General features: G+C 36.7%; 2 protein-coding genes across 2 annotated transcripts in view; both read left to right on the forward strand.

The window, feature by feature from the left end:
* Positions 1–14,957, forward strand: part of Zbtb41 (zinc finger and BTB domain containing 41) — a 51,103-nt gene extending 36,146 nt beyond the window's left edge. Inside the window, exons 11-12 of the mRNA XM_026401501.2 lie at positions 8,943–9,598; positions 14,883–14,957. Of these exons, the coding sequence (XP_026257286.1) occupies positions 8,943–9,598 (656 nt within the window). The 3' untranslated portion in view covers positions 14,883–14,957. The remainder of the gene's footprint in view (positions 1–8,942; positions 9,599–14,882) is intronic.
* An 8,474-nt stretch (positions 14,958–23,431) lies between these two features.
* Aspm (assembly factor for spindle microtubules) overlaps positions 23,432–27,957 on the forward strand; it is a 48,385-nt gene continuing 43,859 nt past the window's right edge. The window contains exons 1-3 of the mRNA XM_077802947.1: positions 23,432–23,728; positions 25,398–25,541; positions 25,700–27,167. Coding sequence (XP_077659073.1) covers positions 23,432–23,728; positions 25,398–25,541; positions 25,700–27,167 — 1,909 coding nt within the window. The remainder of the gene's footprint in view (positions 23,729–25,397; positions 25,542–25,699; positions 27,168–27,957) is intronic.

Consider the following 27,957-nt stretch of genomic DNA (forward strand, 5'->3'; position numbering starts at 1 on the left):
ATCTTCTCTCTCTATCCCATCTACTGTAATTCATTTCTCTCCTTGTTTTTTCTTCCAATTCCCCTCACAACCTCTTTTATGTAGTTTTTTTTTATAACAATGAGGGTCTCTTTCCATTTCCATGCAATTCCCCTTTTCTCTCTCTTTCCCTCCCCTCTCGTGTCTCTGTTTAATATCAATCTTTTCTTCCTGCTCTTCCTCCCTGCTCTATTCTTAGTTGCTCTCATTATATCAAAGAAGACATTTGGTATTTGTTTTTTAGGGATTGGCTGGCTTCACTAAGCATAATCTGCTCTAGTGCCATCCATTTCCCTGCAAATTCCATGAATTTGTCATTTTTTAGAGCTGCATAATACTCCATGGTGTATAACTGCCACATTTTTTTAATCCATTCATCCATTGAAGGGCATCTGGGTTGGTTCCACAGTCTAGCTATTGTGAATTGTGCTGCTATGAACATCGATGTGGCAGTATCCCTGTAGTACGCTCTCTTAAGGTCTTCAGGGAATAGACCAAGAAGGGCAATAACTGGGTCAAATGGTGGTTCCATTCCCAGCTTTCCCAGGAATCTCCATACTGCTTTCCAAATTGGCTGAACCAATTTGCAGTCCCACCAGCAATGTACAAGAGTACCCTTTTCCCCACATCCTCTCCAGCACTTGTTATTGTTTGACTTCCTAATGGCTGCCAATCTTACTGGAGTGAGATGGTATCTTAGGGTAGTTTTGATTTGCATTTCTCTGACTGCTAGAGATGGTGAGCATTTTTTCATGTATTTGTTGATTGATTGTATGTCCTCCTCTGAGAAGTGTCTGTTCAGGTCCTTAGCCCATTTGTTGATTGGGGTATTTGTTGTCTTATTGTCTAATTTTTTGAGTTCTTTGTATACTCTGGATATTAAGGCTCTGTCTGAAGTGTGAGGAGTAAAAATTTGTTCCCAGGATGTAGGCTCCCTATTTACCTCTCTTATTGTTTCTCTTGCTGAGAAAAAACTTTTTAGTTTAAGTAAGTCCCATTTGTTGATTCTTGCTGTTAACTCTTGTGCTATAGGCGTCCTGTTAAGGAATTTGGAGCCTGATCCCACAATATGTAGATCGTAGCCAACTTTTTCTTCTATCATAAGCAGAGTCTCTGATTTGATATCCAGGTCCTTGATCCATTTTGAGCTCACTTTTGTGCATGGTGAGAGGAGGGGATTCAGTTTCATTTTGTTGCATATGGATTTCCAGTTTTCCCAACACCATTTGTTGAAGATGCTATCCTTCCTCCATTGCATGCTTTTAGCCCCTTTATCAAATATAAGATAGTTGTAACTTTGTGGATTAGTCTCTGTATCCTCTATTCTGTACCATTGGTCCACCCGCCTGTTTTGGTACCAGTACCATGCTGTTTTTGCTACTATTGCTCTGTAGTATAGTTTGAAATCTGGTATTGCTATACCACCTGATTCACACTTCCTGCTCAGAATTGCTTTTGCTATTCTGGGTCTTTTATTTCTCCATATGAATTTCATGATTGCTTTATCTATTTCTACAAGCAATGCCATTGGGATTTTGATTGGCATTGCATTAAACCTATAGAGGACTTTTGGTAATATCGCCATTTTGATGATGTTAGTTCTGCCTATCCATGAACAGGGTATATCTTTCCATCTTCTAAGATCTTCTTCTACTTCTCTTTTTAGGGTTCTGTAGTTTTCATTGTATAAATCTTTCACCTCTTTTGTTAGGTTGATTCCCAAGTATTTTATTTTTTTTGAGGATATTGTGAATGGAGTGTTTTTCCTCATTTCCGTTTCAGAAGTTTTGTCACTGATATACAGAAATGCCTTTGATTTGTGCGTGTTGATTTTATATCCTGCCACTTTGCCGAATTCATTTATTAGTTCTAGTAGTTTTTTTGTAGACCCTTTTGGGTCTTCTATGTATAGAATCATGTCATCTGCAAATAGTGATAATTTAAGTTCATCTTTTCCAATTTTTATGCCTTTAATTTCTTTCGTTTGTCTAATTGCTCTGGCCAGTGTTTCGAGAACTATATTGAATAGAAGTGGTGATAAAGGGCATCCCTGTCTTGTTCCAGATTTTAGATGGAATGCCTCCAATTTTTCTCTGTTCAGAATGATGTTAGCCTGGGGCTTAGCATAGATAGCTTTTACAATATCAAGGTAAGTTCCTGTTATCCCTAGTTTTTCTAATGTTTTGAACATAAAGGGATGCTGTACTTTGTCGAATGCTTTTTCTGCATCTATTGAGATGATCATATGTTTCTTATCTTTAAGTCTATTGATATGGTGAATAACATTTATTGATTTCCGTATATTGAACCATCCCTGCATCCCAGGGATGAATCCTACTTGATCATAGTGCACAATTTTTTTGATGTGTCTTTGTATCCGATTCGCCAGAATTTCATTGAGGATTTTTGCATCTAGGTTCATCAGAGATATTGGTCTGTAGTTTTCTTTCTTTGAAGTGTCTTTGTCTGGTTTCGGAATCAATGTGATGTTGGCCTCATAGAATGAATTTGGAAGAACTCCCTCTTTTTCTATTTCCTGAAATAACTTGAAAAGTATTGGTATTAATTCTTCTTTAAAGGTTTTGTAAAACTCCGCTGTATACCCATCCGGTCCTGGGCTTTTCTTGGTTGGTAGTCTTTTGATTACTTCTTCAATTTCATCCATTGATATTGGTCTGTTCAAATCGTGTGTGTCCTCCTGACTCAGTCTGGGCAAGTCATATGTCTTAAGAAATTTATCGATGTCTTCACTATCTTCTATTTTATTGGAATATAGGTTTTCAAAATAATTTCTAATTATCTTCTGTATTTCTGTGGCGTCTGTTGTGATATTGCCTTTTTCATCCCTTATGTTAGTAATTTGAGTTCTCTCTCTTCTTCTCTTCGTTAGCATGGCTAAGGGTCTGTCAATCTTGTTTATTTTTTCTAAGAACCAACTTTTAGTTTTGTTAATTTTTTCAATAGTTTCTTTTGTTTCAATTTCATTGATTTCCGCTCTGATTTTAATTATTTCTTGCTTTCTGCTGCATTTACTATTGTTTTGCTCTTCCTTTTCTAGGGCTTTGAGATGAAGTGTGAGCTCATTTATTTGTTGGTTTTTCCTTTTTTTGAGGAATGACCTCCAGGCGATGAATTTCCCTCTTAAAACTGCTTTCATTGTGTCCCATAGATTCCGATATGTTGTGTCTGAATTTTCATTTATCTCTTAGAATTTTTTGATTTCCTCCTTTATGTCTTCTGTAACCCCTTGATCATTCAGTAACATATTGTTCATTTTCCATGTGATATTGGATTTTCCCTTCTTTTATCATTAATTTCCAGTTTCAATCCATTATGATCAGATAAAATGCATGGTATAATCTCCACCCCTTTATATTTATTGAGGGTTGCCCTATGGCATAATATATGGTCTATTTTTGAGAAGGATCCATGTGCTGCTGAGAAAAAAGTATATCCATTCGATGATGGTTGGTATATTCTATATATGTCAGTTAAGTCTAGGTTATTGATTGTGGTATTGAGTTCTATAGTTTCTTTATTCAACTTTTGCTTGGAGGTTCTGTCCAATGGTGAGAGAGGTGTGTTGAAGTCACCCATAATTATTGTGTTGTGATCTATTTGATTCTTGAACTTGAGGAGAATTTGTTTTATGTATTTCGCAGCACCGTTATTTGGTGCATAAATATTGATAATTGTTATATCTTGTTGTTTAATGGTTCCTTTTAACAGTATATAATGTCCTTCCTTATCCCTTTGGATTAACTTAGTCTTGAAGTCGATTTTATTCGATATGAGGATGGCCACACCTGCTTGCTTGCGCGGACCGTGTGCATGGTATATTTTTTCCCAACCTTTCACCTTCAGCCTGTGTATGTCTTTTCCAGTCAGGTGTGTCTCCTGGAGGCAGCATATTGTTGGATTTGTTTTTTTAATCCATGTTACCAGCCTATGTCGCTTTATTGGAGTGTTTAAACCATTAATGTTTAGAGTTACTATTGATATATGGTTTGTACTTCCAGCCATGTTTGATTATTTATCTGTTTTTTTTTTTTAATATTTCGTTTGTTTCTCCATGATTGGCTTTTCCCGCTCCGTCTGTCTTTACTGAGGTACTTCCCACTGTTGGCTTTGGTTATTGTTTTCCATTTCTTCCTCGTGAAGTGTTTTGCTCAAGATGCTTTGCAACACTGGTTTTCTGGCTGCAAATTCTTTTAGTTTTTGTTTATCGTGAAAGATTTTTATTTCGTTGTCATATCTGAAGCTTAATTTTGCTGGGTACAGAATTCTTGGTTGGCATCCGTTGTCTTTCAGTGTTTGAAATACGTTGTTCCAGGATCTTCTCGCTTTCAGCGTCTGAGTTGAAAAGTCCGTTGTTAACCTTATTGGTTTACCCCTGAATGTAATCTTTCTCTTTTCTCTTGTAGCTTTTAATATTTTCTCTTTGTTCTGTATATTGGATATCTTCATCACAATGTGTCTTGGCGTTGGTCTACTGTGATTTTGTATGCTCGGTGTCCTGTATGCATCTACAATTTGTGTATCTGTTTCCTTTTTTATTTCTGGAAAGTTTTCTGCAATTATTTCATCTAGTAGATTACTCATTCCCCTGGTTTGAATCTCTATCCCTTCCTCTATCCCAATGACTCTTAAATTTGGTTTTTTTATATTATCACATATCTCTTGTAGGTTTCTCTCGTGATTTTTAACCAGCCTATCTGAGTTGGCTAGACTCTTTTCCAGATGATATATTTTGTCTTCGTTATCTGACGTTCTGGCTTCTACTTGCTCCACTCTATTAATGATACTCTCATTTGAGTTTTTAATTTGGTTTATAATTTCCCTCATTTCTAAGATCATTGTTTGATTCTTTTTTATAGTCTCTATCTCCTGATAAAGATGCTTAACTTCTTCTTTTATCTGTTTATGTAATTCATTCTCAATGTGTTCTTTCGCTGCTTGAATTTGCTGTCTCGTATCCTCTTTAAGGTTCCGTTCCATCTGTCTCAGGTGATCCATGAGTTCTTTATATGACCATTTTTCTGGTGACTCTATATCCTCCTGAATATTTAGGCTGCCCTGCATTGTTTGCACTCCTTTTCTTCCTTGCTTTTTCATGCTGTTCATATTGTTTCTTGTTCTGTTTGACTGCTGAGTTACTGTTTACTCCTATAAATTTATTTGATGCTTGGGAGGAAAGGTATTAGAAGGGATGGAAAGAAGTCACTAAAGAGAATGAGAGTAAGCAGGTAGAATTCAAGGAAGGGGGAATAAGAAAATTGAAAAGAAATGTAAAGGCAGGAGAAAAGAAGGAAAGAACAAAATAGAAAATTTAAAAGAATTTAAAAAATAATAATAGTAGAAATGAAAAATGAAATTAAAAAAATAGAATAAAATAAAATAAGATGGATTAAAAAAACATTTAAAAGGACAGCAAAAAAAAAAAAATTATAAATGTAGTCCTAGAGTTCGATTAACTGCTCTTCCAGTAGATGGAGCTATGCCTACCGGGCCAAGTCTCTCCTCTCAGTAGGCGGGAGTCAATCACTGTGCAGCAGTTCTTCCTCCCGGACTGGGCGAGTCTCCACTCCTGCCGTGGGCGGGGCCTTTCCCAGAGCTGGTCAGGGGTCGTTTGCAGCACTGGGCTGGCAGGTGGGGGGTGGTCGTCTGTAGCTCCAAACCACCAGAGGAGGTTCACAGAGTCGGGCCGGCCGGGGGCGAGCAGGCAGCGCCCGCTCCCCCACTCACTGCAAGGTTGCAGGCAGCGGCTGCTTGGCGCCAGCCGGCGGCGGTTCACAAAGCCGCCGCGGGCGTGGGCCCTGGCAGGCAGCGCCCGTTCCTAAGTTTGCTGTAGCGTGTGGGCGGCGGCAGTTCACAGGGCCGGGTGGCGGGGGCCCAGGCGGTCAATGTCTGCTCCTACGTTCGCTGTAACGTGTGGACTGCAACCACCCGGCAGCGGCCGGTGGTGGATCACGGAGCCTGGCCGGTGTGGGCCCAGACAGGCCGGGCCCGCTCCTAAGCTCGGTGCACCCTGTGGGCCGCTCGTCTGGCAGCGGCCAGCAGCGGTTCACAGAGCCAGGTCGGTGTGGGCCCAGGTAGGGAGCGCCCGTTCCTAAGATTGCTGCTACGTGTGATCAGCGGCCGGCTGCAGTTCACAGAGCCGGGCGGCGGGGCCCAGGTGGTCAATGTCCGCTCCTACGTTCGCTGCAACGTGTGGGCTGCAGCCACCCAGCAGCGGCCGGTGGTGGATCACGGAGCCTGGCCGGTGTGGGCCCAGGCAGGCCACGCCCGCTTCTAAGCTCGGTGCACCCTGTGGGCCGCTCCTCTGGCAGCGGCCAGCAGCGGTTCACAGAGCCAGGCCGGTGTGGGCCCAGGCAGGCCCGCCCGCTCCTAAGATTGCTGCAACTTGTGAGCAGCGGCTGGCTGCGGTTCACAGAACCGGGCGGGGGCCCAGGTGGTCAATGTCTGCTCCTACGTTCGCTGCAACGTGTGGGCTGCAGCCACCCAGCAGCGGCTGGTGGTGGATCACGGAGCTGGCCGGTGTGGGCCCAGGCAGGCCACGCCCGCTCCTAAGATTGCTGCTATGTGTGAGCAGCAGCCATTTGGCGGCGGCTGGCGGGGCTGTGCCCCTGCTCTGCGTTGCCGAGATTCAGTAGTCTGTGACAAGCAGACACCTCCAATTAAACTTACTAGTTCCCGGTAGGTCTCCTTTCAGTGGAATTTTGCTTGAAGTTTCTCAGCCTGATGCATGTGGGTGTATTAATGAGTCTCTCTGATCCCCTTACCACGGACGCATTGAATGTGCTGCCTCTTCGCCGGCGGCCATGTTGGGCTCCTAATTGGCTCTTTAAGTTAAAGAAGGAAGGAAGGAAGAAAATCTTTGTATTTATAAAAGCATTTTCATGAAGACACTCATAGAAGCCATTATGCCTAGTAATATGCCAAAGGAAAACACTTAAAACTCACGTTTTTATCTTTAAAAATCAAATCTGTTTTTTGGTGGTGTGTGTTATGCTGCTGTATTAGTGTTTTTATTTTCAAGGACAATCATAGAATGCTTCTTGCATGTCGTATATTGATGTCAGGGATTTATAGAAAGAACTTATAATTCTTACATCTTAACAGTATAAGCTTTTTTTTTTCTTTCTCACTCTCAAAGCACTATGAATTTTGTCATTGTCTCTAATTCTAGGCATTCAACTGTAAAATCAAATGTCAGAGACAGCGCATCCTATATATAGTTAAAAAGTACTTCCTTTTCAGAAATGTTAGTTCTTTATATAGTGTATTACTTCATGTCTCACTTTCATTCTAGTAACATTGGTAATGCTGTTAGTCTAGAACCAAGTAGAAATCTAACGGTAGCAGGTTCCCAGCATCCCCATCTGTATAAATTTTGTCAGTGGTTTGTCAGTGTTGTAATGGGCTGCAAAATATTAAACAATAATACCTAAGAAGTAATCATTTGAAATAGTTTCTCAGCTCCAAGATAGTTCTCTCTTTAATTTTCTACAAGAATAGATTATGTTTTAAATGGAGAGCTGAAGGAGATAAGGATAAAAAACCCGTATAAGGGCTGGAATTGTGGCTCAGCGGTAGAATGCATGCAAGGCCCTAGGTTCGATCCTCAGCACCACATAAAAATAAATAAACAAAATAAAGGTATTGTATCCAAATACTCCCGTGTAACAGTAGATATGTAATCTCATTTGTAATAGTAGATATGTAATCTGATTTGCCTTTGTATATTGCAATATTAGCATGCCTGTATTTATTTTCTATTGATGGTGTAATAAATTACCACAAATTTAGCAGCCTAAACAATATGTATTTATGAACTTGTAGTTCATTGGGCTAAGATCTAGGTGTTGGTAGGGTCGTATTTTTTTCTGAGGCCTCCTAGGAAAAGTGTATTTATCAATTCCTGAGGTTCTTGGCAAAATAGAATTCTTGGAGTTACAGGGCTAGGACCAAAGTTCTAATTTTCTTGGTGGTGGCAAGCTAAGAGCCTTTTACAACTTTTAGTGTCCTGGGTCCTGCCGGGTTCCCTTCTTCCATTTTCAAAGCCAGTAATTTGGGGCTGAGTTCTCTTGTCAATGTCTCTCACCCATTATTCTTCAGTTAGCAGACAGTTCTTAAGACTCTTTCAGTTATATTGGACTCACCTCCATAACCCAATAAATCTGTCCATTTTAGATCCTAAACTTGATCATATCTGCAAAGTTTCATTTACTGAGTGATATAATGTATTCACAGCTTCTGTGGATTAGAATGTGTACCTCTTTGAGGGACCGTTATTCTGCCTATCACATTGGCTAACCTAGGAATTTTGAATGCCTTATATTAAAAAGCAAATTAATCTATAGTGTGAGATCCTTGACTCAGGAATTGAAAACTGATCTAGCCTTCTAATTCTTTCCCTTCAACTTTTCTTATTTAGACCTTGGGCTAGAGATGATTATAACTACTTCTCATTCTGATCCAAAGAAAAAGGTTGATCAGAGTTTCTGTTATGATTTTTATCTTCCTTGGATAGAAGAAAATAAGTTTAACAAAACTTTTGGAGGCTATAGTGGGAATAAAGTGAGAAATGATAATTAGTGCTGAGCAGTGTTATTTCAGTTTCCCATTTAGGTGCTATCATTATTTCATGTTACAGGTGAGGAAACTAGGCTTAGTAGAAGTTGTTAGCTTGCTTAAGGTTTGGCTAGTAAGTTGTGTAGCCACAACTCAAGCCCATATCTTTCTGATATTTAACTAATTGTTTTCATCACTTTACTATACTATCCCTTTTTGTGATAGCATTTAATTTAATATGATTGTTCTTATTAAGGTCTTACAAGTATGCAGATGGAAACCTTGCAATTTAAATTATCATTTTATCAATTAGGTACACTTTACAATTAATTTTATTTTTTTTCATACAGGTGAAAAACCATACAAGTGTCAAATTTGCAATCAATCTTTTAGAATTAAAAAAACCTTAACAAAACACCTGGTTATTCATTCTGATGCCCGACCTTTCAACTGTCAGCATTGTAATGCAACATTTAAGCGGAAAGACAAATTGAAATACCATATTGACCACGTTCATGGGATAAAATCTCCTGATGATCCTCTCAGTACTTCTGAGGAAAAACTTGTGTCCTTGCCGGTAGAGTACTCATCTGATGATAAAATCTTTCAAACAGAAACAAAACAATATATGGACCAGCCCAAAGTTTATCAACCAGAAGCCAAGACTATGTTACAGAATGTATCTGCTGAAGTGTGTGTTCCAGTAACATTGGTTCCAGTTCAGATGCCTGATACTCCGAGTGACCTGGTGCATCATACTACCACACTCCCACCATCTTCTCATGAGATTCTGTCACCACAGCCACAGTCAACTGATTATCCACGTGCAGCTGATTTAGCTTTCCTGGAAAAATATACTCTTACTCCTCAACCTGCAAATATAGTTCATCCAGTCCGACCTGAACAAATGCTAGATCCTAGAGAACAGTCTTACCTTGGAACATTACTAGGCCTTGATAACACTACTGCTGTTCAGAATATTTCTACTAATGAGCATCATTCATGAGTAAACATTCCACAGACTTTATGATGGTTATGTGCTAAATGGTAGCTAAAACCTGGTGGCTTTTAAGCTAGTAGGGCTGCTATTTTTTCATTTTTTGTAGTTTCTCAAGTCCTCAGAACAGTTTCAGATCAAGAAAACAGTGTGTCTCTGTTGACTGAATACATGAATATTTGGACATAATTTGGCATAATATTTGAAGTAAACATTTTTGTGATTTTTTTAATGGTTAGTGCTAATTTTTAATAGGTTCTTGAACTTTTCAGAATTAGCTACTGACATTATGGGGATTTTTTTTTTAATCATCAGTGGAAAGTTTTATTCTTTAGCCTTATATCTTTTCTTCTTTCCCCATTTTACAAACAAGTTTAAGAACCATGTAGCCCTTAAGAAAGAATGTAGAAGTATACTGATAATTTCTTATCCTAACTTATTTTATCTACATTTTTAATTGAAATTAAGAATTTGAATATATAAGAAAGTCTTTGGTATATTTGTGATATCTTGCCATCTATTCATAACTTCAGGTATAATAATCCTTCAGACTTTTGACATACTCAAAGCCAGAAGCTAATTTATATAAGATTAGCATGTTAAAAGAAATGTTGGATTGAAATCATAATCCAGATATTCAGGTTTTGCCTTTACTTGAGTTATTATGAATAATAAATGCAAACATTGATCTACACATTAAATTATACAAGTTAAAAATGTGTTAGATGAAAAATATGACAGCCTTAACTAGATATCTCCAAGGTAAGTTAACCTTTTGAACTTTTTTTGTCATTTATTTCAGGAACATTAACAATATGTCATAGCATATATCTTCGTCTCATTAATGAAGGAGCAGTTATGACTAATTAGTGACACAATTGAATGCATTACTTTTGAGTTTCATTTACTTTGACAGATTGAAAGTGGGATAAAGAACCTGCTTACTTCATGTATAATCATTAGAAAAGATGCCAAACAAATTCTAAAATTTGCACCTACTTTACTTTAATTGAATGAAGCTACTACTTGTTTACAGATTCACATACAATCCAGATCTTTATTTTTGCTTTCATAATTAGCGGAATGTTTATAATTATCCTTGATTCTTATTTTTTTATGAGACACAAGTTGAGGACTTGGAGAAAAGAAATAGCAGTTAACAGTGAAAGCTCACTGATTGAATTTGAGGAAAAACATTGAAATTATAGAATACCTTTAAAGATATGCACTTTCCATATTTTCAAGTCAATTTAAACTTACACTAGGATAATGTTTCCTAGTAGGATTGCTTGAGGATTTGACTGGACAGGGTTGATTTATTATTGATTTGCCATTTATCTGTAAACTACTGGAAAATAGCAGTTCTCAAAGTTTTCCATTTTAATTTTGTTTACACTCCCAATTGCTTTAAGCACTTTTTTGTGTGTAAACTGTAAAGTCTGGCCTGGCCCTTGTGAATAAGAAAATCACAAATAAAATAATGAACTTTTAGTGAATAAAGTTTAACCAGTTAGTAACGGAAGAAACTGATGAAGCACTTAAGAAATGAAGGTACTTTATAGGAAAATTTGCCATGTTAGTGATAATAAAAACAAAAAAAATGTTGAGAATTGAAGCATTTAACCAAAGTAGTTCATATAAATAATAAAACCAACCTGAGTTTTGCCTCATTTATTAAGGTTTAGTTATAATTATCTTAGGACCAGTAGACATAATTACTATATTATCTCTTCTTTCTAAAGCATTCTCATTTACTTTATGTGGAAATGTTATACCTGGGGTACTTACATGATTGAGCTTGACTATAAGGTACTGTTAGTCTAGTCTTTCAGATTGACTGTTAAAAATACATCTTTATGATTTTTATTATAAAGACTGACAAGATTTTAACTAAAAATCTTAACTATAATAAAAAAATAAATCATACCTAAAAATATACTTTGCCTTATATATAAGCTAATATAGAAAAATTTGGACTCACAAAAAGGCAAATGGTATATATATATGTGTATGTATATGGTATATTGTATATTTGGTGGCCAAAAAAAAGAGGATATTGCATTTTCACATTGAAAAGAATACTTTGCTGTTTGAAGGTATTTACTTTAGGGTTCTTTTAATAATGTTCTAATGTTTTAAATATATGGTATAATTGTAGGGATTGGTTTACATAGAACTTTTCTGAGAAACATCTCTTATGTAAAGTGAAATACAATTGTATAATTGTATTTAGTTATTATTGAAGATAACTTAAACTTGAATAGTGGTTTACTGTTTTCTAAAATGCTTTCACTTATTATCTCATTTGAACCTCATAACCAGCTCTGAAATAGAAAGGACATGTTGTATTCCCATTTTGTAGAGAAAGAATCGGAGGTTAAGATGAAAGGACTCATTTAAATTCATGTGATCAGTAAGTTGCAGAGTTACCAGTAGAAAAGAAGAAAGGTGGCATTAATGGTGGCTTACTATGTGCCAGGGATTACATTCCCTCACTTAACTGTAACCCTGTTTGGTAGAGAGTTTAATTCTTATGAAGAAACAACAAAAAGAAAACTAATCTGCTGCCTTGAATTTCCAGAAATATAAGAAATTTTGAAATTGGGAAAACCTCATGGATTTGGGCAAACTGAATGTATGTAAGCTTTTGCATTGAGCACAAAAAGCATAAAATGAAGCCTACTCTTTTCAGTTTACCTTTCTATAACCCTGTAATCCATTTTATTTTATAACTATCCTTAAAATTTTGACTTAAGTTTAGCCTTATTGAGAATTGTTATTTTATAAACATAATTTATTGTTTTAAGTTAATTTCTTAGCAGATAGCAATTAGCACTTAGTCTGTAAATTGAATAATTTATCAAGTGCAGAAATTTATTAACCTAATCTGTTTTGACTTAAATGCACCAAAGATTTTTAGTAGGTATTAAATAGTCTTAAAAATTTTAAATTCTTTGTTGTTTGAATAAGTATTTGTCCAAAGAAGCACAGTTGAAGTCCTAGAAATATGGGTTTAAAGAAAAAACAAACAAAAAAAAACTAGTTTGAATACTGAGATTAAGTATTAAATGTTTGTGTTTATATGTATAACAATAAAAACAGACAAAAATACTCTGGGAATAGTATACTGACAAACCAATTATAAGTAAGCATACTCAGTTTTCTTAAGTTTAATTGAATGTTGTTTTTAGTGAACACTATCAAATGCTAAATAATCTTATTTTTTACACTACGTTATCAAAATAATTTTTGCCTTAGAAATTTTTGGGGGGTTAAGTTGTTATTTTTATATATATATAAAAAACCCACCTATTTTTTGCAGCCTAAAATACCATTTGAGATTAGGATTTGTTCCTCATACCAGCAAGACATAACCAGTAACTATAAGGTAATAGTTTTTGCATACTTTTGAGTAATTTAGGCATTCATTGCTGAGAAAAGAGGAGTAGCAAAAGTAGGGTTTTAAATTGGTGCTTTAGTGAGTGATTTTCTTTTAAGTGATGGTAGGTCATGAAATAATTACAAATGTTCTGTGAAACTTAAAGTGTCCAAACATGTTTCCAGAGTGACCATAAAATATTAGTTAAGGGCTAATAAATAATTAAACATCACTCATTGCTTTTCACTCTATAATTGTTAACAAATTCAATACAGTTGAACTGGTATGTTTATAAGCCTGAATTTTCTTCTTACCATATCATTCTAATATAATTGATGAAAAGTCAGATTTTAAGCATTAGCTCTTTGACAGTGTCATTTTATACCATCTTTTCTTGACTATTTTGTGCCTTTTCAAAATGTTATACTTGCTTAGTTGATTCTGCTAGCTAGATTGTACTGGTTAATAAATGATTTTGTTTTGTTTTGAGTTTCTTGTTTGTTATGGGTCTTATGTTTTGTTGCCTGCTGGTTAGGCAACAACTTGTTTAGGTTGTTTTATGTTTATGTAGGAAAATTGGCACTAAGCGCTAGTGTGAACATTTGTTTTTATGATTTATATGTCATTTTTAAAAATCTGTATTGTAGCCTATATAGTTAACTGTGAAGTCACTCCTGGGCCTGTCTTTAAATGCTTATTAGAAGAGTCTAACAAATAAAATGAATAGTGTGTCTGTCTCTCTCTCTATCTTTTTGGATAATCATAACCAAGCAGTTACCATAACCACACTGTTCTGCACTGAGTGACTTCTTATTTTAATTTGCCTAAATCTGAACAAGAGGTGATGGTTTGAGATAAGATTCCTATTAGAAGCAGCAATATCCCAACCAATATATAACTTGAGTTGATGAACTCAGGAAAAATCAGGATTTTTAAAGTCATATTTGGATATTCTAAGACTTAGTGCCAAATTTTAAATGAAAATAAAATGTATTCTTTTTCATAAGGAACAATAACAGGTTTCTAAAACTTTGAGTAGTGTAATAGTAAATATTACTTGCTATTAGTGAATGATGGATAATGTGAGAATAATTTTCTATTCAATTTCTAGGAACTAGGCAATTTTATAGATCCTACTCTTTGCACATTTCCCCTGCTATAGTCCATAGTGTTTTAGGGTGTTCCTTTATTTCCTCTGAATTTTTTTTTTTTTTTACCTAAAATGCTTTCCCCCTATCATTAGCATGCTTTCTGCTCTTTCTCTTTGAAAGTAGCATTAGTAAGATAGAAGTAATAGGATTAGATTGTGTGGAGAATGGGAGCAAGAAAGTTTTTGTAGAGAGAGAGAGTACTTACATTTTGCTTACTCTTCATGTTTTAACTTGCTGTGTATTGATCTTAAGTCTATGACTTGAACAATCCCCAAATAATTAAAATTTAGTCTCTGCAGCCATTTCTATAAAGAGAAATTAAGGATTATATTCAGAGCATAGAAGTTATCAAAGATGAACCTAACCTTTATTTTTTTTCAAAGTAGGTTAAAAAAAATTCAGTATTTGCATTACTGTTGGGGATTCAGAAGTGTGTTTTGAATAAAGAGCATGTGCACATCTCATTATTAAGCCTCTGCTTGCTACCTGTGCTTGCGTTAAAGTTGGACAATGTACACTGTGCTATGAAGTAATTATAAAAATTTTATTCCTTTCAACAATCACTCTTATCCCTATAGCTAAAACTGTAATAACCGTTGATGAGTGTGGCTGCCAAAAAAAAAAAAATTACAAATCTGGATATTTAACTGCTCCATGTTGTGTAATAAATGTTCTAATTAAGGGGATTTATGATGTACATTAAAGTAGAAGTGGTTTTGGACTTGTTTTCAGTCTCAAATAATAATTTTTGTTTTTAATTAAGGATACTTTCAAGAAAAATTACAAAGAAAAATCTGAAATATCAAAATTCATGATTGTCAACTGTATAAAATGTGAGTTTAATAGATATTTTGTTTGTCTCATGTTTCTTAAGTATAATGTCTTTATAGAAAAATTTAGTTCTCTGTGAAGAATAGGAAATGTCTTGTATATTGAATTAGTTCTTTGTGTTATTTTGATATTTAAAATAAACAGAAAGTTCTTTGGTCCTAATAAAGTATATCTAGGTTTTATTGAATTATATTTCCACATCATGGAAAATGCAGTACTCTGCATGCCTCTGTAAAACTGAATTCAAAGACCATGAGCAAATGGAAAACCAACTACTTGGGGCACACTTTTACTTTTATTTCTTAAAAATTACATATCATTTTAAATTTTTTAAAAATTTAAATATTAAATATTTAAATATAAAATTTAAATATTAAATGTGTAAACCTCAAACAATCCAATGATTCATAAGTGTCTAAATTCAAATATTAATAATGACTGTTTTGTTTGAAGTAGTCATATTGCACTTTGTTTTGTTTTTGTGTGCTGATCATTGAACTCAGAGGCACTTTACCACTCAGCTATATCCTAGCCCTTTTTGATTTTTATACTGAGACATGGTCTTTCTGCCTTGCCAAGGCTGTCCTCAAAACTTGTAATCTTGGGGCTGGGGATGTGGCTCAAGCGGTAGTGCGCTTGCCTGGCATGCGTGCGGCCCAGGTTCGATCCTCAGCACCACATACCAACAAAGATGTTGTGTCCGCCGAGAACTAAAAAAAAATAAATATTAAAAATTCTCTCTCTCTCTCTCTCTCTCTCTCTCTCTCTCTCTCTCCTCACTCTCTCTTAAAAAAAAAACTTGTAATCTTATTTCAGGTTCTCGCTGTGCTCAGCTTTATGGTGTTTATTTTGGAGAGAAATCTATGAAGTATAGCAACATTCTATTAATTAAATCAGTTATTCTGTATAATAGTGACAGTGGAGACTCTGACCTCTTAAACCCCTCACAAACAGACCTCTACATTCTGGTCATCGGAGAAATGATTGCTGGTTAAAGGCATAAACTGTATGCCAGAGGACAGTACCCCACCCTTGCAAACTATTGGCTCCATCTGGCCCCTTAGGCTGTTGATAGACCATAAATTCTATCAAGGCAGCAGCTTTTCAGTGTTACAAGACTAGTAAATTCTCTAGGCATGAGTCCCATTTCTGCAAAGTGAGTTTGCTGATGATAGGCAACATTGTATGTAATATTTAATTGCTGTCTAGCAAATGATACCAAACGTAGTGGCTTAAAACAACAGACATTTATTGCCTCACAGTTCTGAGAGTCAGGAATCTAGATGAGGCTTAGCTGGGTGATTTTGGCTCAGGGTCTTTAATGAAGTTGAAGGCAAACTGTTAATCCGGGTTGCGCTCTTAACAGAATAGCTATACTTCCAAGCTCACTCATGTGGCCATTGGCTTAAGTTCCTCACTATGTGGCCTCCCCACAAGGCTGCTTAATGATATGGCAGCTGACTCCAACCCCCACACCCAACTCTTCACACACACCCTATCAGAAAGCAATCCAAAAAAAGAGAGAGTATAGGTAGGATTTAAGCTCAGTCTTTTCCTAACCTAATCTTGGAAATGATATTGCATCACTTCTGCAGTACATTGTGAGTCACTAGTTCTAGTCCACGTGCAGGGACACAAACTTTCCCTCTTGAAGTAAGGAGTAGAAAGGGACTTTTGAGATATTTTGAAAACCATCACAGATTCATTGGTTATAGATGGCAGTTAGTACCACCATGTATATTCAGAGAGAAAAAATATTGCCCCTACCATAAAAGGTTTAGTGTAACAACATGCCATAGGAAGTTGCCTGGTGCCACTGGAAAATGAAGTTATTTGGGGGAAGTTAGCATTGATCTTCGTTAGGTTGGGCACTCAACAGTGGCCTTTCACATAAGCGTTGGTAAGGGTAGACCATGTGTGAAGTTATTCTTGGTCTCTGCCCATGCTACTATGGCCACAGGGTAAGTGGGTTCCATGAATAAGCAAATGGATTCCTTCCTTAGGAAAGATTCTGACATCCACAGGACAAGGTTATTGTTTTTACCTGGTTCTTAATCTCCTTGCCTGCCATGGATGTTTTCTGATAGGCATTTACATGCAACTTAATTTTAACATCCTGTACTTATTTTGGCAGGCCTTTTTACACACTTCTCTTCAGACTGTCTTGACACCAATTTTCCATATTGATTTTTCTAAAACTTCGTCCAGTTAACCAACCCATTATCTATTACCCAGGAATCTGCATAAATCCTTAGACTGTCTTCCTTATGAAGTAGACTACTAAAACATTCTCAAAGAGTATGTTTCATCCATACCTAAGGGGAAGCTATAATATAGCTTTGTTCTCATCCGATCAACCCTAGAGATCTCTCCATAAACCAGAGTTTTTACTTTCTTCATGAAATCTCCAATTTTACCTAGGCATAGTTTGAGAGGCAGAAAAGTAGTAGAAGATATATATTATAGAAATCTTTAGTCACTTGTTTGCCGTAGCTTGTGTGTTTTTAAGGCCTGTGTAGATCTGAGTGGGTATGTGTCATTTTTGCTTGATAATGGAATGTTGCTTGTTAAATCGATTTTAGGTCAGCAAACTTCTTTGTAAAAGACTAGAAGCTAAATATTTTTGGTCATGCAGGCCATATGATTTCTGTCACGACTATTCTGCCAGTGTAGTGTAGAAGAATTATATACAATATGTAAATTAATTGTCATGACTGTGTTCCAATAAACCTATTACAAGAGAACAATGGGCCAGACTTGGGCCTCAGGACTTAGTTTGCTGATCCTGTGTTAGGTGATAGTTGGCAATAGGCAGTTTGGATCACAAAATTCCTTTTATCCTATGAGAACATATTCAGTCTCTATCATAATCTAGTAGCAAAACTAAGATCTGTTTTTCAAATAGCAGATGTTTGCAGAGAAGGCATAACCTTATTGACAAACCTAAAATTTTGTGCCATGATACATCTATGGAAATTTCCCAGAGCTTCTATTCCATATCCATGATTGTGATGGACTCTTAAGCCTTTTATGCCATGTCCCGCGCAGGCAGTGGGAATGGGGTTCCCCTCACTGGAATGGGCTGAGAAATAAAAGCTAGGAAAACTACAATTGTGGGAAAAAAAAAAAGAATACAGAACGCAGTTTTAAAGTGGGGGCAGGACGGGCAAGCTGACCAGATGGATCGAACTTCTGACAAAATGGAGCCTGGCCGTTTTATTTATATCGGGAAACATCAAAGAGATTCTACAGACTGTTATTTTCCAAAAAAAAAGGTGGGCTTTTTAGTTTCTAATGGGTTATGCCCATCTCTGTTGGTACTATGAGGAATCTTTCTAGCAGAGTGAAGGGAAAAGTCATGTGCATTGGGAGAGCCATGCGAAGTTCCCAATGCCAGGCCTATCCCTCCCTGGCTTCCATGATGAGAGAAGGTCCTCATGTATTTCATTGACGGCTTCCTGCAATGCCACATTTCACAGTTAGCAAGGGAGGATATATTGCAGTGTGGACCTGTTGCAGAGGCCTTGCTCCAGTACCCAATTAAAAAAAAAAAAAAAAGTTCACTAGATAAATGGATTGGTGAGACATGCCCTAATAAGATATGCAGTGCCTCCAAAATCTAAAGAGGCCTTCCAAATGAAACAAATGTACAGCAGCTGCCTCTTTCTTTAGAGGGGATATCCTGACATGTCCTAGACCATTAGATACTTGGATACTTTATTGATGCAGTGGAATCCTGAGCTTTGCCATTGTTTCTCTCTTACCACCTGGCCTAAGATAGTGTTAGTATTATATAAACACTTAAATACAAACTGCTTCATGTTTTCTGTACTGAATGAACAGGGCAAAAAAATATTTTCCTGGACAGTAACCCATCTAGCTTTTTCACTGGCAAAATTAGCAAGGTAAGGGGGTATATGGATGTAATCACTAGTCCAATATCCCTCAAGTCTTGACAATAATCTCTGGATTAGAAGGAAGAGGAGGCATGGTCAGAAGCTTCTACTTGACTATCATAATATCCCTTGCTTCTTGGATTTAAGACCCAGCTTAAAAATGCTGTCAGGAACTATTCCCATTTTTATTCTGGAGCTAGATGGATCCAATGGACACTCTGTGAAACAGACTCAGGCCTAGATGCTATTTATCTCCTGATGTCTAGAAGCTCCTTCTATGAGCTCTGGTCCATGGTAGCATTTAAGTTTTGTGAAGTGTATCAGAAAGATAGAGCCATCACTTCATAACCAGTGCACAGTCTGGTTATTCCTCTCTCCTCCATCCATAGTCACATTGATAAATGGCTGCAGTTCTCTCTCAGGAAAGTTTAAATGATTTAGGACATATACTTATATTCATTTTGAATGGTTCTTTCTCATAGGTGCAAGACCTTTCCTTAGTCAAGTAGTTTGTGTCTGGGCAAGAGGCTCTAAATCGCCACAATACTAACTTCAGTTTTTCCTTCATAGATGTTGTAATTTACACACACACACACACACACACACACACACACACACACACATTTATATTTCAAGCAGCAGCATAATCCACTGCTTATCTTATTTCTAGGGATTTTCTATCAATTAGCTACTGCCACAAATCCATACCTCTACCATTTAGACCTTGGCATATTATGGTAAGTTCTATCACACCTGCTGTGTTAAGTACCAACAAGTCTTGGCCACTTGTGGATCCTATCATCCACTTGAAGATCAGAGAGGCTGTTTTCATTGTAGCATCCTCTATTATCATTTCTGTCATATAGAGAACAGGATGCTATTCTTCATATGTGTTTTCAAGAATGCTCGAGTCTCACAGCAATGCATTTCTTAAAGCCTCAGTTGAAGGAAGGATTCTGAGGTAGGGGGAATATGTATGTTTAGGGGTAGCTAGGTTGCACTTATAGATGTTCTACAACATTTCCATGTTCCTAAACCTTTGGAATTTTTATTCTACAAAATAAAAAAGGTAGATAATTCACTGTAAACCACTACTGAGTTCAACTTTCAATCAATGAATTACAAGTAGTAAAGCCAACCCGTAAAACTATTGTTCCAATGAATTAATGGCAAAGTGTACCCATGACAATTATTTCTGATTGTTTCTTAAGATTTGTCCCCTTGGTTTAATACTATTATAATCCACTTTAGACTATCAAAATCTTGTAACTCTTTTAGTATGCAGTACAGGTTATTTCCTCTCACAGTAGTTGTCACATTTACTTTTTCTGCCCATGTTTTATTTTTTGCAATCTGAGTTAATAAGCGATCATGGGGAGGGGAAAATGCTGAAAATTGACATTGACTTTGTGAGTCCCTGCTCCAGATGCAATTCTTAGAAAATAAGGAAGCCCTCAAATTGACATAGGGTGAAGGGGGCTGCCTGTGCTGGAAAGGGAAGTTTACAGAAATAAAGAGGTTTCCAGTTCTCAGCCTTGTCAATTCTCCAAATGTCACTGTTAGTCAGCCTTCTGCCACCATAATAGATTGTGAGATATAAAAAGAGAACAGGATTATTTTGGCTCAGTTTTTTTTTTTTTAAAGGTTCCAGTCCTTGAACAATTGGCCCTCTTTCTTTGGGCCTGTGGTCACACTTCATGGCAGGAATATGTGGTAGAGCAAAACAACTCAGCTCATGATCAGTGAGCAAAAGACAGGAAGAGAGAGGTGGGAGTCCCACTATTCCTTTTAAGGGGCACGCTCCCCAATGACCTGAATACCTCCCACAAAACACCATATCTTACAGGTTCCACTACTTCCCAGTAGCTCCTCACTGGGGACCATGTCTCTATCTCATGGACTGTTGGATGAACATTCCAGGTCCAAAATATGATAGTCACCATACTCATTCCCAAGGAAATCCTCCTTCTCCATAAAACCTTTTACCTAGTCTAAAAGAATTAACACTGTAGAGCATTTAAATAGTGTTGTTAAATTTTTTATCCAATCCTTGGATTTACTATCAGATATTTGTGTTTAATTCTTGACCATATTTTCCTTAAGAATACAAAAAGTGAGGGACTTCTTCAGAGTTTCATAGATGCCTCTTGTTTTCAGAAAATGTTCTTAGCTGTTTGTTTCATAGATTTTCATCTTATTCCCTACCTATGCTCTCTAGGGTAGCCAGACAAAACTAAGTAACACTATAATCTTTATAATCATTTATAAAGTGTTGGCATAGCAACTAGATGTCACTGCCACTTGATATTTGAATGAATTGCTCTTGATATATACTACATTTCATGCTCCCATCAGCAATAATTTGAATAATCATGATTCCATCACATACCTCAGACTATCATGATGTTTTCCCCTAGAAGAGGTTATGCCTGAGCTCTTCAAATATGATCAACTCAATTGTATAATTCCCTGAGGCCACTATTGTATCAATCAAGGTCACAAAGTTCTCTACTCCAATGTAGTATTGTTCAAGGAAATTTTAATAAAGGGACTATTTGCAAACACGTGACCAGATCTAAGGACATCATAAGTGATAGTGCAATACCTTAGGACTAGTAATAAAATAGTATTCTGACCCTCAGGTCCAAGTTGTGAAGGGAAAGTCCCATCTGGAAAGGGTACCTCTAAAGCTATGTGTGAGGTTTAATGTTGAGAAAGCCAGCTAACACTCATGGAGGAGCAATTAGGAGAGAGAAGTACTCTCACCTTCCTCTTCTGAGGCAAATGAGAAACCACAAAGTGAGAAAACCTATTGGTTTAGCCAATAAAGATTAGCATATTAAAGCAAAATGCAGAATGGAAAAGATTGGAGAGTAGAAAGGAAGAGGCAAGTAAAAAATATTCAGTGCAGTGCATTCTAATTTTTTTAAAATATAAGCCAACAGTGTTGCTTTATGAGAAACCCATGAAGCATAGAGTAAATATGAAAAATTGAGCTATTAACACATTGAGTTGAAGCCAAACTTTGAGTGTCTTAATATAAGGAGGATTTATTTGCAATACTAATTTGATAAGTAACATTCACAGTAATAAGTAACATATATATATATATATAATGCATTTGAAAATAATTGTAATTCATATTAGCATTTTTATTAATTGTGCATCAGTACTGTAGGATTTTAAAAAATCCTCTGGACTTTTTTTTTACATGTTGATGGATCTTTATTTTATTCATTTAATTTAGTGGTGCTGAGCATCGAACCCGGTGCCTCACACATGCTAGGCAAGCACTCTACCACTGAGTCACAGCACCAGCCCTCTGAACAACTTTGTTTACATATTAAGGTAATTGTTCAAACTCAGGTCAAATGTGGTGTCATGAACATAATTTCACACATTATCTTCCTCATTTTGTTTTTCCTCTCAGTCTTTTCTTTCTATAGATTTTGTGTAACCATACATCTATATATTATTACTGTTTTTTAAGTTTCTGCTGCCTTTAGAGGCAGTACATTTTAGAGGGTAAAAGCAAGACTGTGGCCAAACTAGGGATACATATCCTGGCTTGCTACTTTCTAATTAGCTGTATGCTCTATAGTCCTCATCTATAAAATGCAAATAATGATAATTATGTCCCATGAGATATCTTGTAGGATTCAAGTTTGAGATAATTATGTAAAGGGTTTGAAACTGTTCCTGACATACAGTAATATGTGAGCTAAAATCATTATTATAAAAATATTAATATAAAAATCAGTGGTTGTTTGTCAAGAGAATTTTCTATCCAAACCATCATTCATGGATTATTGGGAATCTTAGCTTTTATTTATCTAGTATTGCTCCCAGTATCTGGAGGTAAGAAACAGAGTGTACATGTAGTGAGCTTCTGCAATGGCCAGCCACTAAAATAAGCATGTTTACTAAACTGTCAATTTAATTGTCTTTATATTTTTCCAATTCAGCCCAGAAAACCACGGAAGTAAAGTTCATCGATGTAATTCTGGGCGTGGTGGATCAGATGAGTGGAGTGACAAACTATTTTGCCCACTCAACGGTTTTATCTATAGTTGTGCCGCGCAACCGCAATGATTCCTACCTTTACTGTGGAAATGCTGTTACTATCTTCCCTTTATCATAACCTGTTTACAAACTCTAAAGGCAATTTCAATCCTAAACCTGTGCGTTTCTTTTCCTCTGCAAAGAACGACTGGCGGGTCCCATGCAATCATTTAAACGAGGCGCTGCGGTTTCATTGGCCAGAAGCTGCTGCTCATTGATTGGCTCCCTGGTGTTGTGGGCGGAGCGCGGAGGTGCCCATTGGCGGAGGCGAAAAATTTAAACGGAGGCAAAAGGCAGGTCTAGTTTTGCTCCGTGACTTGAGTTTGCGAGTTTGTGGGGTTGGTATCCTTTTTATTTCTAGGGTGTCGGCTTCTGGAAAACAAAGCGGGGTAAATTCGCTCCGACCATTTCCACGGCCGCGCGGTGAAGCGCGGTGAAGCGGTCAGCGTGGGTCGGAGGTTCCTGCTCCAGAGCAGCCTGGTAGCGGGTAGGGAAGGAGGCCAGGTCGGGGTCTGAGACTGCCATGGCGAACCGGCGAGTGGGGCGAACCTGCTGGGAGCTGAGCCCTACGGAACGCCGGCAGCCGGCGGGGCGGCGGGAACCAGCGGCCCAGGAGGAGGTGGCTTCCCCGCCGACGCTGTCTCTCAGCCACTTCTGCAGGTCCCCTTTCCTCTGCTTCGGAGATGTCCGCCTGGGCGCCTCGCGGACGCTGCCCCTGGTCCTGCACAACCCTAACGAGGAGGTGGCTGAGGTGGAGATCTCCCACTTCCCGGCCGCGGACCTGGGCTTCAGCGTGTCTCAGCGTTGTTTCGTGTTGCAGGTATGTCGTGGGGCCGGGCGTGCCTTGGGCTGCGCTTTCTACCCTGTCCTTCCCGCCGCCTTCCTCCGTAGGGATGAAGCTTGGGAAAGGAATGACAAAAATACCCTCAGAGAATGAAGGGAGAGTGTGGTGGCCCTTGACACACATTTTTCCACGCACATATATAATGTTAGGGCACTCAGTTACTTGGGCAGTGACAGTGCATCAAGGCATGCCTACTTATCTTTAACAGCATTCTAAGTAAACTTTATGCAAAAAAAAAAAAGGCATTTAAAAATATGCTCCGGGTATTTTTAAATACTTTTGGTGTTTTTAAACTAATAGTTGGCACTAAGAGTACATTCAATTTAATTTTATTACATTTGTTTCAAGAACCTCCCACATAGCTTTTACAGCCTGCTTTGGCCAAAGTACTAGTCCCATTCCCATCACCACAAAAGAGAAAATTTGGTTCTTATTTTGACTGATGTGTCCTTTTAATTGAGTAGATCCTTGTAAAGCATGAAATCATTAACTGAGGGAGTCTAGATGGCTAATAACCACTTCATAAGGCAGTAGTAATTCAAATCTAAGGTCCATTGCCTTCTGTGTCACTGCTCATCTGCACTTCAGAACCTGGCTGGTCTTGTTTATAAATGACTGCTTTTCTTCCTATGGAAAGTTAGATTTCTGTTCTGTATAGTGATACTTTTACTTTTTGTTGTTGTTGTTATAATGTAGAAGTAAAGTTCTTGTTTTCAGAGTAAATTGTTTTACACAGTAAAGATTCTGTATTTGTATTTTCTAAAACAAACTGCTTATGATGTTATATAGATATACTTTTCAAACAAAAAACTGGTTTTTTCCTCTGACAAACAACCAAGGTTTGGTTTGTTTGTTATTGTTGTTTTGTCATGTCAGGGTTTGGCAGATTCTACTGGACAGGCTGTATGGTGTAGATAGATGTTAAAGTCTAAACTCTGGAGCCAGACTACTTGGGTTCTAATTATTAGCGGTATGACTTTGACAAAGTTTCTAGACATTGGTCACTTCATAGTTAACCAGTTGTATGAGATACCTGCAGTTGTTCCTGAAACATACAGATTGTTTAACAAAGATCAATTTTATGATGTGGACTGTAGAGGAGTTTGTGAGAAAGAGGAAATTTAGTTGATCATCTTTATGTTTCTTTTTCCACAAAATCTTTATAATACAGGACCATTATATTTGAAATAGAAGTACTGCACATGATAAAGGAGTAGACATTTCAATTTTTTTTTTAAAGCCTCTCAATTAAAATGATCTGGAGACTATTCTATTGCTTTCATCCAGTTAGATTTTTTTATTAATTTTTTTTTTTTTTTTTTAGTTGTCAATGGATTTACATGTAGTGTTGAGAATTGAACCCTGTGCTTCACACATGCAAGGCAAGAGGTCTACCACTGAGCCAGGACACCCAGCCCTCATCCAGTTGGATTTTATTATAGTTTTATGTTGTTATGAACCCTGTTAGTGCTGGTGACTATTTTCATTATAATGAAATGAGCAGATCAGGTGGGAAAAATATATTTGACTTACCAAATGCTTTTAGGATTTTAGAGTGTTCATGAATAATAGTTGTTGTATGGTATGCTTTGATTATTTTAATTATATTGTCATAATCATTTAAAATGTATTCTTTTGATTGTAGCCTAAAGAAAAACTAGTTATTTCTGTTAACTGGACACCATTGAAAGAAGGCCGAATAAGAGAGATTGTGACATTTCTTGTAAATGATGTTCTGAAACACCAAGCCATATTGCTAGGAAATGCAGAAGAGCAGAAAAAGAAAAAGGTAATAGTTTAATCATTCTATAATTTACTCCAAGAAAATGTTTCATAATGTGTAAAAATTGTTTTGATGACAAGCCTGAAGTAACATGTATAAATTGCTTATTAAAATAATATTCAATGGTTTTTAATTTCATCAGTATATTTTGTTTGTTTTTACAGAGGAGTCTTTGGAATACCATTAATAAAAAGAAAAATTCAGCCTCTTCAAGTTATAACAAAAAGATTTCAAATGATCAAAATGTTAACAAAACATTTTGTGTTTCTCAAAAAGTTGACAGAATTAGGAGCCCACTACAGGCATGTGAAAATCTGGCTATTAATGAAGCCTGTTCTCCAACAGAAAATAGTTCTTTAACCCTTGAAGAACATAAAATACCTATATCACCTATTAGCCCTGCTTTCCAAGAATGTCATGGTGAAATTTGCTTGCCACTTTCTGTACGTCGGTCTACTACCTACTCATCTCTTCTTGCATGTGAAAATGAGGAACAGTTAAAAGTAGAAGATGCCACCATTTCAAAAGATTTTAATTTTAATGAGGAAGTCATAACTAAAACTTCCTTTCAAAGTGAGGAGAATAGTAAACTTATTCTGACCCCAAACTGTTCTTCAACTTTGAACATTATGCAAAGTCAAGCAAATTTTCTAAGTCCAGATTCTTTTGTAAGTAATAGTCATACAGCTAATAATGAAGTAGGGTTAATGACATTTCTTTCATCAGATACTCTTAAAAAAGATAATTCAGAGTCTGTGAATTTGGAATCCAAAAGTATACATGAAATTTACAGAACAATTTTAAGTCCAGATTCTTTCGTGAATGATAATTATGGAGCAAATCAGGATCTAGAGTCAGATTCAGTTAATCCTATTTTATCCCCAAATCAATTTGTAAAAGATAACATGGAACATATATATACCTCTCAGCAAACATGTAAAATATTATCATTATCAAATGAAAATTCTCAGATTGCCCAGTCTCCTCAGCACCGGAGAAAAAATGAAGTTTTGCCATGTAGTCCTGAATATCAGGGTTCAAAAACACCCAAGCCTAATTTTGAAGAACTAAATCCTATAGAAGTGAAGTCAAGTTACTACAATTTTAGAAAACAAATTCACCCTAAATTTTCTGCAGTTCAGGATGTTTCTCATTATAGCCATAATAAGCAACATAAGAGACGCCCCATACTTTCTAACACAGTTATTAAAAGGAAGACCACCATTGCCAGAGAAAATCAAGCTGAGATTAATAAACCAAAAGCAAAAAGATGCCTCAACAGTACAGTAGGTGAATGTGAAAAAGTAATAATAGATCACCCCAAAGAAACAGAAGCTTTACATTCTCATCTTCCAATTATCGATTCAGTATTAAGTAAACCTAAGTGTTATAAAAGTGAAGTAACGAATTCAACGACAGCTTTAGTTGCTTGTAAAAGAAAAAGTGATGGAAACATGAAAGATACAAATGTGAAGGTTGCTATTATAGAACATATGGATATACCCCAAATCAAAAGAATCCACTTTTCTCCCTTGGAATCGAAAACATCAACTGTTAAAAAAATAAAGATGACAACACCAATCTCAAAACGTACTAGCAACAGAGAGAAATTAAGTCTTAAGAAGAAAACTGGTGAGTATTATTTATAAAATCTCTAGTGTATTTTCTGTTTTGGTTTAGTGAATCTGCTATTGATAAGCTTATTAACTTGTACTTTTCATTTGTCAAATTGCTCAGTGGAAGACAGAACAAATAGTGTGGGACTAATTTCTGAAATTGTTGCAATCTTGTCTGTTAAACTTTGGATATTTTTTAAAATTTTATTTATTTATTTATTTTTTAGTTGTAGATGGACACAATACTTTTATTTATTTTTTATTTATTTTTATGTGGTCTTGAGAATTGAACCCAATGCCTCACTTGTGTGAGGCAAGCACTCTTCCACTGAGTCACAACCTCAGCCCAAACTTTTGATATTTTACTCATGAATTTTCTGCAATAATTCTGTTTTTTAAAAAATATTATATCCAAATATTTATCTCAATTTGATATTTTTGGTACCTCCTTAAGTTTTACATCCTAAGAAAGTATTTGACATGTCTTGCCTTAGTCCACGCCCTAACTAGAAGGCCCAGTGAAGTTCCTGGCCCGCATACTACCATTGGAAAGATTGTTGGAAAGACCTTTTCATGTCCTGTGCTCCTGATAAGCTTACTCTGTCTTCGCCTCTGCCCATCCACTAATTGGAAATGAAGATAGGTCCCTAGAGTTCTCCATTTCTTAGAGAAGAATATTTTTCCTTTTCTAGTATTCACAGCTTTATCACACTGCCTCAGAAGCAGACAGGATTAATCCCATCACACTTTTAACCCAAAATACCTCTTCTGACAATCAAGATCCAAGCAGGAAAGTAACCCACACT

This window comes from Urocitellus parryii, chromosome 9, assembly GCF_045843805.1.
Source record: "Urocitellus parryii isolate mUroPar1 chromosome 9, mUroPar1.hap1, whole genome shotgun sequence".
Lineage (NCBI taxonomy): Eukaryota > Metazoa > Chordata > Mammalia > Rodentia > Sciuridae > Urocitellus > Urocitellus parryii.